Source organism: Ranitomeya variabilis, chromosome 2 (assembly GCF_051348905.1).
Source record: "Ranitomeya variabilis isolate aRanVar5 chromosome 2, aRanVar5.hap1, whole genome shotgun sequence".
NCBI classification, from domain to species: Eukaryota; Metazoa; Chordata; class Amphibia; order Anura; family Dendrobatidae; genus Ranitomeya; species Ranitomeya variabilis.
In genome coordinates, this window is record NC_135233.1 from 876,275,186 (window position 1) to 876,290,919 (window position 15,734).

General features: G+C 51.7%; 1 protein-coding gene across 1 annotated transcript in view; it reads right to left on the reverse strand.

The window, feature by feature from the left end:
• LOC143808072 (putative cation-transporting ATPase 13A4) overlaps window positions 1-15,734 on the reverse strand; it is a 506,094-nt gene that overhangs the window by 60,215 nt on the left and 430,145 nt on the right. The window contains exon 25 of the mRNA XM_077290329.1: window positions 15,575-15,647. Coding sequence (XP_077146444.1) covers window positions 15,575-15,647 — 73 coding nt within the window. The remainder of the gene's footprint in view (window positions 1-15,574; window positions 15,648-15,734) is intronic.

Consider the following 15,734-nt stretch of genomic DNA (forward strand, 5'->3'; position numbering starts at 1 on the left):
CCCACCACATTACCACACACAATCCCGCCCCCACCACATTACCACACACAATCCCGCCCCCCACCACCTTACCACACACAATCCCGCCCCCCACATTACCACACACAATCCCGCCCCCCACCACATTACCGCACATAATCCCGCCCCCCCACCACATTACCACACACAATCCCGCTCCCCCACCACATTACCACCCATAATCCCGCCCCCCACCACACCACCACACATAATCCCACCTCCCACCACATTACCACACACAATCCCGCCCCCACCACATTACCACACACAATCCCGCCCCCCACCACATTGCCACCCATAATCCCGCCCCCCACCAAACCAGCACACAAAATCCCGCCCCCCACCACATTACCACACACAATCCCGCCCCCCACCACATTACCACACATAATCTCGCCCCGCCCCCCAACCACACCACCACACATAATCCCGCCGCCCACCACATTACCACACACAATCCCGCCCCCCACCACATTACCACACACAATCCCGCCCACCACCACATTACCACACATAATCCCGCCCCCCACCACACCACCACACAGAATCCCGCCCCCCACCACATTACTACTCACAATCCCGCCCCCCACCACATTACAACACACAATCCCTCCCCCCACCACATTACCACACACAATCCCGCCCCCCCACCACATTACAACACACAATCCCACCCCCCACCACATTACCCTACATAATCCTGCCCCCCTACAACATTACCACACACAATCCCACCCCCCGCCACATTACCCCAAATAATCCCGCCCCCCACCACATTACCACACATAATCCCACTCCCCCACATTACCACACACAATCCCGCCCCCCACCACATTACCACACACAATCCCGCCCCCACCACATTACCACACATAATCCCACCCCCCCACATTACCACACACAATCCTGCCCCCCACCACATTACCACACACAATCCCGCCCCCACCACATTACCACACACAATCCCACCCCCCCACCACATTACCACACACAATCCCGCCCCCCACCACATTACCACGCACAATCCCGACCCCCACCACATTACCACACACAATCCCGCCCCCCACCACATTACCACACACAATCCCGCCTCCCACCACATTACCACACATAATCCCGCCCCCCCACCACATTACCACACAGAATCCCGCCCCCCCACTACATTACCACACATAGTCCCGCCCCCACCACACCACCACACATAATCCCGCCCCCCACCACATTACCACACACAATCCCGCCCCCCACCACATTACCACACATAATCCCGCCTCCCATCACATTACCACACACAATCCCGCCCCCCACCACATCACCACACACAATCCCGCCCCCCCACCACATTACCACACACAATCCAGCCCCACACCACATTACCACACACAATCCCGCCCCACACCACATTACCACACACAATCCCGCCCCCCACCACATTACCACACATAATCCCACACCCCAACACAATACCACACACAATCCCGCCCCCCCACCACATTACCACAGAGAATCCCGCCCCCCACCACATTACCACACAGAATCACGCCCCTCCACCACATTACAACACACAATCCCACCCCTCACCACATTACCCTACATAATCCCGCCCCCCTCAACATTACCACACAAAATCCCGCCCCCCACCACATTACCACAAATAATCCCGCCCCCCCTCCACATTACCACACATAATCTGGCCCCCCACCACAATACCACGCATAATCCCGCCCCCCACCACATTACCACACACAATCCCGCCCCCCTCCTCATCACCACACATAATCCTGCCCCCCACCACATTACCACACACAATCCCGCCCCCCACCACATTACCACACATACTCCTGCTCCCCACAACATTACCACACATAATCCAACCCCCCCACATTACCACACACAATCCCGCCCCCCACCACATTACCACACACAATCCCGCCCCCACCACATTAGCACACACAATCCCACCCCCCCACCACATTACCACACACAGTCCCGCCCCCACCACATTACCACACATAATCCCACCCTCCACCATATTACCACACACAATCCCGCCCTCCACCACATTACCACACACAATCCCGCCCCACACCACATTACCACACACAATCCCGCCCCCCACCACATCACCACACACAATCCTGCCCCCCACCACATTACCACACACAATCCCGCCCCCCCACCACATTACCACACATAATCCCGCCCCCCTACAACATTACCACACACAATCTCGCCCCACACCACATTACCACACACAATCCCGCCCCCCACCACATTACCACACACAATCCTGCCCCCCACCACATTACAACACACAATCCCGCCCCCCACCACATTACCACACATAATATCACCCCCCCACCACATTACCACACACAATCCTGCCCCCCACCACATTACCACACACAATCCCGTCCCACCACCACATCACCACAATACCACACACAATTCCGCACCCCACCACATTACCACACACAACCCAGCCCCACACAACATTATTACACACAATCCCGCCCCCCCACCACATTACCACACATAATCCCACCCCCACCACATTACCACACACAATCCCGCCCCCCACCACATTACCACACACAATCCCGCCCCCACCACATTACCACACACAATCCCGCCCCCCACCACCTTACCACACACAATCCCGCCCCCCACATTACAACACACAATCCCGCCCCCCACCACATTACCGCACATAATCCCGCCCCCCCACCACATTACCACACACAATCCCGCTCCCCCACCACATTACCACCCATAATCCCGCCCCCCACCACACCACCACACATAATCCCTCCTCCCACCACATTACCACACACAATCCCGCCCCCACCACATTACCACACACAATCCCGCCCCCCACCACATTGCCACCCATAATCCCGCCCCCCACCAAACCAGCACACAAAATCCCGCCCCCCACCACATTACCACACACAATCCCGCCCCCCACCACATTACCACACATAATCTCGCCCCGCCCCCCACCACACCACCACACATAATCCCGCCGCCCACCACATTACCACACACAATCCCGCCCCCCACCACATTACCACACACAATCCCGCCCACCACCACATTACCACACATAATCCCGCCCCCCACCACACCACCACACAGAATCCCGCCCCCCACCACATTACTACTCACAATCCCGCCCCCCACCACATTACAACACACAATCCCTCCCCCCACCACATTACCACACACAATCCCGCCCCCCCACCACATTACAACACACAATCCCACCCCCCACCACATTACCCTACATAATCCTGCCCCCCTACAACATTACCACACACAATCCCACCCCCCGCCACATTACCCCAAATAATCCCGCCCCCCACCACATTACCACACATAATCCCACTCCCCCACATTACCACACACAATCCCGCCCCCCCACCACATTACCACACACAATCCCGCTCCCCCACCACATTACCACCCATAATCCCGCCCCCCACCACACCACCACACATAATCCCTCCTCCCACCACATTACCACACACAATCCCGCCCCCACCACATTACCACACACAATCCCGCCCCCCACCACATTGCCACCCATAATCCCGCCCCCCACCAAACCAGCACACAAAATCCCGCCCCCCACCACATTACCACACACAATCCCGCCCCCCACCACATTACCACACATAATCTCGCCCCGCCCCCCACCACACCACCACACATAATCCCGCCGCCCACCACATTACCACACACAATCCCGCCCCCCACCACATTACCACACACAATCCCGCCCACCACCACATTACCACACATAATCCCGCCCCCCACCACACCACCACACAGAATCCCGCCCCCCACCACATTACTACTCACAATCCCGCCCCCCACCACATTACAACACACAATCCCTCCCCCCACCACATTACCACACACAATCCCGCCCCCCCACCACATTACAACACACAATCCCACCCCCCACCACATTACCCTACATAATCCTGCCCCCCTACAACATTACCACACACAATCCCACCCCCCGCCACATTACCCCAAATAATCCCGCCCCCCACCACATTACCACACATAATCCCACTCCCCCACATTACCACACACAATCCCGCCCCCCACCACATTACCACACACAATCCCGCCCCCACCACATTACCACACATAATCCCACCCCCCCACATTACCACACACAATCCTGCCCCCCACCACATTACCACACACAATCCCGCCCCCACCACATTACCACACACAATCCCACCCCCCCACCACATTACCACACACAATCCCGCCCCCCACCACATTACCACGCACAATCCCGACCCCCACCACATTACCACACACAATCCCGCCCCCCACCACATTACCACACACAATCCCGCCCCCCACCACATTACCACGCACAATCCCGACCCCCACCACATTACCACACACAATCCCGCCCCCCACCACATTACCACACACAATCCCGCCCCCCACCACATTACCACACATAATCCTGCCCCCCCACCACATTACCACACATAATCCCACCCCCCCACATTACCACACACAATCCTGCCCCCCACCACATTACCACACACAATCCCGCCCCCACCACATTACCACACACAATCCCACCCCCCCACCACATTACCACACACAATCCCGCCCCCCACCACATTACCACACAAAATCCCGCCCCCCACCACATTACCACACACAATCCCGCCCCCCACCACATTACCACACATAATCTCGCCCCGCCCCCCACCACACCACCACACATAATCCCGCCGCCCACCACATTACCACACACAATCCCGCCCCCCACCACATTACCACACACAATCCCGCCCACCACCACATTACCACACATAATCCCGCCCCCCACCACACCACCACACAGAATCCCGCCCCCCACCACATTACTACTCACAATCCCGCCCCCCACCACATTACAACACACAATCCCTCCCCCCACCACATTACCACACACAATCCCGCCCCCCCACCACATTACAACACACAATCCCACCCCCCACCACATTACCCTACATAATCCTGCCCCCCTACAACATTACCACACACAATCCCACCCCCCGCCACATTACCCCAAATAATCCTGCCCCCCACCACATTACCACACATAATCCCACTCCCCCACATTACCACACACAATCCCGCCCCCCACCACATTACCACACACAATCCCGCCCCCACCACATTACCACACATAATCCCACCCCCCCACATTACCACACACAATCCTGCCCCCCACCACATTACCACACACAATCCCGCCCCCACCACATTACCACACACAATCCCACCCCCCCACCACATTACCACACACAATCCCGCCCCCCACCACATTACCACGCACAATCCCGACCCCCACCACATTACCACACACAATCCCGCCCCCCACCACATTACCACACACAATCCCGCCCCCCACCACATTACCACACATAATCCTGCCCCCCCACCACATTACCACACAGAATCCCGCCCCCCCACTACATTACCACACATAGTCCCGCCCCCACCACACCACCACACATAATCCCGCCCCCCACCACATTACCACACACAATCCCGCCCCCCACCACATTACCACACATAATCCCGCCTCCCATCACATTACCACACACAATCCCGCCCCCCACCACATCACCACACACAATGCCGCCCCCCCACCACATTACCACACACAATCCAGCCCCACACCACATTACCACACACAATCCCGCCCCACACCACATTACCACACACAATCCCGCCCCCCACCACATTACCACACATAATCCCACACCCCAACACAATACCACACACAATCCCGCCCCCCCACCACATTACCACACAGAATCCCGCCCCCCACCACATTACCACACAGAATCACGCCCCTCCACCACATTACAACACACAATCCCACCCCTCACCACATTACCCTACATAATCCCGCCCCCCTCAACATTACCACACAAAATCCCGCCCCCCACCACATTACCACAAATAATCCCGCCCCCCCTCCACATTACCACACATAATCTGGCCCCCCACCACAATACCACGCATAATCCCGCCCCCCACCACATTACCACACACAATCCCGCCCCCCTCCTCATCACCACACATAATCCTGCCCCCCACCACATTACCACACACAATCCCGCCCCCCACCACATTACCACACATACTCCTGCTCCCCACAACATTACCACACATAATCCAACCCCCCCACATTACCACACACAATCCCGCCCCCCACCACATTACCACACAAAATCCCGCCCCCCCAACATTAGCACACACAATCCCACCCCCCCACCACATTACCACACACAGTCCCGCCCCCACCACATTACCACACATAATCCCACCCTCCACCATATTACCACACACAATCCCGCCCTCCACCACATTACCACACACAATCCCGCCCCACACCACATTACCACACACAATCCCGCCCCCCACCACATCACCACACACAATCCTGCCCCCCACCACATTACTACACACAATCCCGCCCCCCCACCACATTACCACACATAATCCCGCCCCCCTACAACATTACCACACACAATCTCGCCCCCACCACATTACCACACACAATCCCGCCCCCACCACATTAGCACACACAATCCCACCCCCCACCACATTACCACACACAATCCCGCCCCCCACCACATTACCACACAGAATCCTGCCCCCACCACATTAGCACACACAATCCCACCCCCCTACCACATTACCACACACAATCCCGCCCCCACCACATTACCACACATAATCTCACCCTCCACCATATTACCACAAACAATCCCGCCCCCCACCACATTACCACACACAATCCCGCCCCACACCACATTACCACACACAATCCCACCCCCACCACATCACCACACACAATCCCGCCCCCCACCACATTACCACACACAATCCCGCCCTCCCACATTACCACACACAATCCCGCCCCCCACCACATTACCACACACAATCCCACCCCCCCACCACATTACAACACACAATCCCACCCCTCACCACATTACCCTACATAACCCCGCCCCCCACAACATTACCACACACAATCCCGCCCCCCACCACATTACCACAAATAATCCCGCCCCCCACCACAATACCACGCATAATCCCGCCCCCACCACATTACCACACACAATCCCGCCCCCCACCACATTACCACACATAATCCCACCCCCCCACATTACCACACACAATCGCGCCCCCCCACCACACCACCACACACAATCCCGCCCCCACCACATTACCACACACAATCCCACCACGCCACCACATTACCACACACAATCCCGCCCCCCACCACATTACCACACTTAAACCCACCCCCCACCACATTACCAAACATAATCCCACCCCCACCACATTACCACACATAATCCTGCCCACCACCACATTACCACACATAATCCCGCCCCCGCACCACATTACCACACATATTTCCGCCCCGCACCACACATAATCCCACCCCCCACGTTACAACACATAATCCCGCCCCGCCACCACATTACCACACATAATCCCGGCCCCCACCACTTTACCACACATAATCCCACCCCCCCACCACATTACCACACATAATCCCGCCCCTCACCACATTACCACACATAATCTCGCCCCCCACCACATTACCACAAATAATCCCGTCCCCCACCACATTACCACACATAATCCCGCCCCCCACCACATTACCACACATAAACACATTTTCACACATAATCCCACCCCTCACCACATTTCCACACATAATTCCACCCCACCACATTACCACACACAATCCCACCCCCACCACATTACCACACATAAACACATTTTCACACATAATCCCACCCCTCACCACATTACCACCCACTATCACGCCCCCACCACATTACCACACACAATCCCACCCCCACCACATTACCACACATAATCCCACCCCCCCACCATATTACCACACTGTTATGGTTCTCAATGGCAAGAGAACATAGCCCAGCAAACATACGAACTAGCTCTTGGAAGGATGGAAACTAAACTGACCATGAACTAAACCTGCCGCACAACTAACAGTAGCCGGGTAGCGTAGCCTGCGTTTTATCCCTAGACGCCCAGCGCCGGCCGGAGGACTAACTAATCCTGGCAGAGGAAAATATAGTCCTGGCTCACCTCTAGAGAAAATTCCCCGAAAGGCAGACAGAGGCCCCCACAAATATTGGCGGTGATTTTAGATGAAATGACAAACGTAGTATGAAAATAGGTTTAGCAAAATTGAGGTCCGCTTACTAGATAGCAGGAAGACAGAAAGGGCACTTTCATGGTCAGCTGAAAACCCTATCAAAATACCATCCTGAAATTACTTTAAGACTCTAGTATTAACTCATAACATCAGAGTGGCAATTTCAGATCACAAGAGCTTTCCAGACACAGAAACGAAACTGCAGCTGTGAACTGGAACAAAATGCAAAAACAAACAAGGACTAAGTCCAACTTAGCTGGGAGTTGTCTAGCAGCAGGAACATGCACAGAAAGGCTTCTGATTACAATGTTGACCGGCATGGAAGTGACAGAGGAGCAAGGCTAAATAGCGACTCCCACATCCTGATGGAAACAGGTGAACAGAGAGGATGATGCACACCAGTTCAATTCCACCAGTGGCCACCGGGGGAGCCCAAAATCCAATTTCACAACAGTACCCCCCCCTCAAGGAGGGGGCACCGAACCCTCACCAGAACCACCAGGGCGATCAGGATGAGCCCTATGAAAGGCACGGACCAAATCGGAGGCATGAACATCAGAGGCAGTCACCCAAGAATTATCCTCCTGACCGTATCCCTTCCATTTGACCAGATACTGGAGTTTCCGTCTGGAAACACGGGAGTCCAAGATTTTTTCCACAACGTACTCCAACTCGCCCTCAACCAACACCGGAGCAGGAGGCTCAACGGAAGGCACAACCGGTACCTCATACCTGCGCAATAATGACCGATGAAAAACATTATGAATAGAAAAAGATGCAGGGAGGTCCAAACGGAAGGACACAGGGTTAAGAATCTCCAATATCTTGTACGGGCCGATGAACCGAGGCTTAAACTTGGGAGAAGAAACCCTCATAGGGACAAAACGAGAAGACAACCACACCAAGTCCCCAACACAAAGCCGAGGACCAACCCGACGCCGGCGGTTGGCAAAAAGCTGAGTCTTCTCCTGGGACAACTTCAAATTGTCCACTACCTGCCCCCAAATCTGATGCAACCTCTCCACCACAGCATCCACTCCAGGACAATCCGAAGATTCCACCTGACCAGAAGAAAATCGAGGATGAAACCCCGAATTACAGAAAAAGGGAGACACCAAGGTGGCAGAACTGGCCCGATTATTGAGGGCAAACTCCGCTAAAGGCAAAAAAGCAACCCAATCATCCTGATCTGCAGACACAAAACACCTCAAATATGTCTCCAAGGTCTGATTCGTCCGCTCGGTCTGGCCATTAGTCTGAGGATGGAAAGCAGACGAGAAAGACAAATCTATGCCCATCCTAGCACAGAATGCTCGCCAAAATCTAGACACGAATTGGGTACCTCTGTCAGAAACGATATTCTCCGGAATACCATGCAAACGGACCACATTTTGAAAAAACAGAGGAACCAACTCGGAAGAAGAAGGCAACTTAGGCAGGGGAACCAAATGGACCATCTTAGAGAAACGATCACACACCACCCAGATGACAGACATCTTCTGAGAAACAGGAAGATCCGAAATAAAATCCATCGAGATGTGCGTCCAGGGCCTCTTCGGGATAGGCAAGGGCAACAACAATCCACTAGCCCGAGAACAACAAGGCTTGGCCCGAGCACAAACGTCACAAGACTGCACAAAGCCTCGCACATCTCGAGACAGGGAAGGCCACCAGAAGGACCTTGCCACCAAATCCCTGGTACCAAAGATTCCAGGATGACCTGCCAACGCAGAAGAATGAACCTCAGAAATGACTTTACTGGTCCAATCATCAGGAACAAACAGTCTACCAGGTGGGCAACGATCAGGTCTATCCGCCTGAAACTCCTGCAAGGCCCGCCGCAGGTCTGGAGAAATGGCAGACAATATCACTCCATCCTTAAGGATACCTGTAGGTTTAGAATTACCAGGGGAGTCAGGCTCAAAACTCCTAGAAAGGGCATCCGCCTTAACATTCTTAGAACCCGGCAGGTAGGACACCACAAAATTAAACCGAGAGAAAAACAACGACCAGCGCGCCTGTCTAGGATTCAGGCGTCTGGCGGACTCAAGATAAATTAGATTTTTGTGGTCAGTCAATACCACCACCTGATGTCTAGCCCCCTCAAGCCAATGACGCCACTCCTCAAAAGCCCACTTCATGGCCAAAAGCTCCCGATTCCCAACATCATAATTCCGCTCGGCGGGCGAAAATTTACGCGAGAAAAAAGCACAAGGTCTCATCACGGAGCAATCGGAACTTCTCTGCGACAAAACCGCCCCAGCTCCGATTTCAGAAGCGTCGACCTCAACCTGAAAAGGAAGAGCAACATCAGGCTGACGCAACACAGGGGCGGAAGAAAAGCGGCGCTTAAGCTCCCGAAAGGCCTCCACAGCAGCAGGGGACCAATCAGCAACATCAGCACCCTTCTTAGTCAAATCAGTCAATGGTTTAACAACATCAGAAAAACCAGCAATAAATCGACGATAAAAGTTAGCAAAGCCCAAAAATTTCTGAAGACTCTTAAGAGAAGAGGGTTGCGTCCAATCACAAATAGCCTGAACCTTGACAGGATCCATCTCGATGGAAGAGGGGGAAAAAATATATCCCAAAAAGGAAATCTTTTGAACCCCAAAAACGCACTTAGAACCCTTCACACACAAGGAATTAGACCGCAAAACCTGAAAAACCCTCCTGACCTGCTGGACATGAGAGTCCCAGTCATCCGAAAAAATCAAAATATCATCCAGATACACAATCATAAATTTATCCAAATAATCACGGAAAATGTCATGCATAAAGGACTGAAAGACTGAAGGGGCATTTGAAAGACCAAAAGGCATCACCAAATACTCAAAGTGGCCCTAGGGCGTATTAAATGCGGTTTTCCACTCATCCCCCTGCTTAATTCGCACCAAATTATACGCCCCACGAAGATCTATCTTAGAGAACCACTTGGCCCCCTTTATGCGAGCAAACAAATCAGTCAGCAGTGGCAACGGATATTGATATTTAACCGTGATTTTATTCAAAAGCCGATAATCAATGCACGGCCTCAAAGAGCCATCTTTCTTAGCCACAAAGAAAAAACCGGCTCCTAAGGGAGATGACGAAGGACGAATATGTCCCTTTTCCAAGGACTCCTTTATATATTCTCGCATAGCAGCATGTTCAGGCACAGACAGATTAAATAAACGACCCTTAGGGTATTTACTACCCGGAATCAAATCTATGGCACAATCGCACTCCCGGTGCGGAGGTAATGAACCAAGCTTAGGTTCTTCAAAAACGTCACGATATTCAGTCAAGAATTCAGGAATCTCAGAGGGAATAGATGATAAAATGGAAACCACAGGTACATCCCCATGCGTCCCCTTACATCCCCAGCTTAACACAGACATAGCTTTCCAGTCAAGGACTGGGTTATGAGATTGCAGCCATGGCAATCCAAGCACCAACACATCATGTAGGTTATACAGCACAAGAAAGCGAATAATCTCCTGGTGATCCGGATTAATCCGCATAGTTACTTGTGTCCAGTATTGTGGTTTATTGCTAGCCAATGGGGTGGAGTCAATCCCCTTCAGGGGTATAGGAGTTTCAAGAGGCTCCAAATCATACCCACAGCGTTTGGCAAAGGACCAATCCATAAGACTCAAAGCGGCGCCAGAGTCGACATAGGCATCCGCGGTAATAGATGATAAAGAACAAATCAGGGTCACAGATAGAATAAACTTAGACTGTAAAGTGCCAATTGAAACAGACTTATCAAGCTTCTTAGTACGCTTAGAGCATGCTGATATAACATGAGTTGAATCACCGCAATAGAAGCACAACCCATTTTTTCGTCTAAAATTCTGCCGTTCACTTCTGGACAGAATTCTATCACATTGCATATTCTCTGGCGTCTTCTCAGTAGACACCGCCAAATGGTGCACAGGTTTGCGCTCCCGCAGACGCCTATCGATCTGTATAGCCATTGTCATGGACTCATTCAGACCCGCAGGCACAGGGAACCCCACCATAACATCCTTAATGGCATCAGAGAGACCCTCTCTGAAATTCGCCGCCAGGGCGCACTCATTCCACTGAGTAAGCACAGCCCATTTACGGAATTTCTGGCAGTATATTTCAGCTTCGTCTTGCCCCTGAGATAGGGACATCAAGGCCTTTTCCGCCTGAAGTTCTAACTGAGGTTCCTCATAAAGCAACCCCAAGGCCAGAAAAAACGCATCCACATTGAGCAACGCAGGATCCCCTGGAGCCAATGCAAAAGCCCAATCCTGAGGGTCGCCCCGGAGCAAAGAAATCACAATCCTGACCTGCTGAGCAGGATCTCCAGCAGAGCGAGATTTCAGGGACAAAAACAACTTGCAATTATTTTTGAAATTTTGAAAGCAAGATCTATTCCCCGAGAAAAATTCAGGCAAAGGAATTCTAGGTTCAGATATAGGAACATGAACAACAAAATCTTGTAAGTTTTGAACTTTCGTGGTGAGATTATTCAAACCTGCAGCTAAACTCTGAATATCCATTTTAAACAGGTGAACACAGAGCCATTCCAGGATTAGAAGGAGAGAGAGAGAGAAAGGCTGCAATATAGGCAGACTTGCAAGAGATTCAATTACAAGCACACTCAGAACTGAGAAAAAAAAAAAAAAAAAAATCTTCAGCAGACTTCTCTATTCTCTCCTTTCTCTGTCAATTAATTTAACCCTTTTAGGCCGGTCAAACTGTTATGGTTCTCAATGGCAAGAGAACATAGCCCAGCAAACATACGAACTAGCTCTTGGAAGGATGGAAACTAAACTGACCATGAACTAAACCTGCCGCACAACTAACAGTAGCCGGGTAGCGTAGCCTGCGTTTTATCCCTAGACGCCCAGCGCCGGCCGGAGGACTAACTAATCCTGGCAGAGGAAAATATAGTCCTGGCTCACCTCTAGAGAAAATTCCCCGAAAGGCAGACAGAGGCCCCCACAAATATTGGCGGTGATTTTAGATGAAATGACAAACGTAGTATGAAAATAGGTTTAGCAAAATTGAGGTCCGCTTACTAGATAGCAGGAAGACAGAAAGGGCACTTTCATGGTCAGCTGAAAACCCTATCAAAATACCATCCTGAAATTACTTTAAGACTCTAGTATTAACTCATAACATCAGAGTGGCAATTTCAGATCACAAGAGCTTTCCAGACACAGAAACGAAACTACAGCTGTGAACTGGAACAAAATGCAAAAACAAACAAGGACTAAGTCCAACTTAGCTGGGAGTTGTCTAGCAGCAGGAACATGCACAGAAAGGCTTCTGATTACAATGTTGACCGGCATGGAAGTGACAGAGGAGCAAGGCTAAATAGCGACTCCCACATCCTGATGGAAACAGGTGAACAGAGAGGATGATGCACACCAGTTCAATTCCACCAGTGGCCACCGGGGGAGCCCAAAATCCAATTTCACAACACCACACATAATCCCGCCCTCCCACATTACCACACGAGGCTCCGTCCCCACACATTACCACACAAGGCTCCGTCCCCACACATTACCACACAAGGCTCTGTCCCGACACATTACCATACGAGGCTCCGTTCCTCCACATTAACACATGAGGCTCCATCCCTCCACATTACCACACGAGGCTCCGTCCTCACACATTACCACATGAGGCTCCGTACCCACACATTACCACACGAGGCTCAGTACCCACACATTACCACATGAGGCTCCGTACCCACACGTTACCACACGAGGCTCCGTCTTCACACATTACCATACGAGGCTCTGTCCTCACACATGACCACACGAGGCTCTGTCCCCACACATTACCACACGAGTCTCTGTCCTCACACATTACCACACGAGGCTCTGTCCGCACACATTACCATATGAGGCTCCGTCCCTCCACATTACCATATGAGGCTCCGTCCCTCCACATTACCACACGAGACTCCGTCCCCACACATTACCACACGAGGCTCCGTCCCCACACATTACCACACGAGGCTCCGTCCTCACACATTACCACACGAGGCTGCATCCCCACACATTACCACACGAGGCTCAGTCCCCACACATTACCACACGAATCCAGTTTGCTTTTTATTTTACACTGTGATTAAAATGTATTAGTATTATTCTGATTTTGAATAATTATTATTATTATTATTATTATTAACTTCATTTTAAGTTAATTTACCACCTGCGTAAGCGCTATCGAATGTTGTCATTATTTACTTTAGTTTAATCACTAGCAGCGTTAATTAGATAGCAATGAGCATGCCGAGCGTTAGCTGGCTGGAAACAGCTAGTTATTTTATTAAAGTGTGTGTAAGGTTGGTTGATTGCACTAAATAAAATAAATAATAAAGCACAATCGCCACCCGATGTCCACCGTGCAGAGATGGAAAACTGCTGCTAGTGAATAATGACGGAATACACGGCAAGCGATTACCCGTACACACTGGGTTAAATGCCGCTCAGTGTGAACAGCAAGTGAACTGAACTCACACGCATTAACAAAACAAATGCTCTGCAACTGAGCTGTGTCACTCGCACACAGAAACAAAACAGATGCGCTGAGCTTAATACCCTGACTAGGGTTGTGCTTGCTCTGGAACTCTACTGTGCTAACTGCACACATGTAGGAACCAGATGCTAAGCCAACTACTAAATGCCCCCAATGTCGCTAGCTGCCTGCCCACATGTACAGTCCCAAGCTACACAGACACAAAACACTTACAGACAGAGTGGTAATAATAATAATTTTATTTATATAGCACCAACATATTCCGCAGTGCTATAGAGATTCCACTCACATAGCCATACATAAAATGATACTAGTGCACCCGTGTGTGCCGCTGAGGGCTTTTTATACATAAGGCTCCACCTCAAACACTTGCGCCCAGTCAGGAGAGTCATCGCACGTGGGACAATCCGGAGCTGCCACGTGACCAGAGCTGGAGATGTCCGACAACCAATAGGAAGACACCACATCACGGACATGCTCAGTAGGGTGATTTCTGGAATTTAGACTCAAGAGCATCTGGTCGCCACTGCCTATTGCTGGTTATGATAGACTTGGCTGGAGAGCCAGCAGTAACTAAACGAGCAGCACGAGCCTGAACAAGATGCTGGGACCGACGTCTATGGTCAGCAGCACCTGCAGCATCCAAAGCTGAATGGGAGACCACAGAGGCAGATAAGGCTTGGGATCTATCCCGTGCAGCAGGAGAATCCTGATGCCTAACAGTGTGAACACAGTTTATCATAAAGTACAGCAAAATTATAATAATTCACGTACATGCATTCATTTTTCATGGATTTCCCTCAGCATACTTACTTAATAAAGTGACGGCAATGGTTATAGCCACATCTTGCATCATAAAAAGATAGACTCCAACAACCTTGCTTTTCTACATAAATAGAAAAAGCAAAAGGTATAAACTTTTTAGCAAAACTACAGCAAAAAAAGATAACCGAAAGTTTGGGAGCAAGATTAT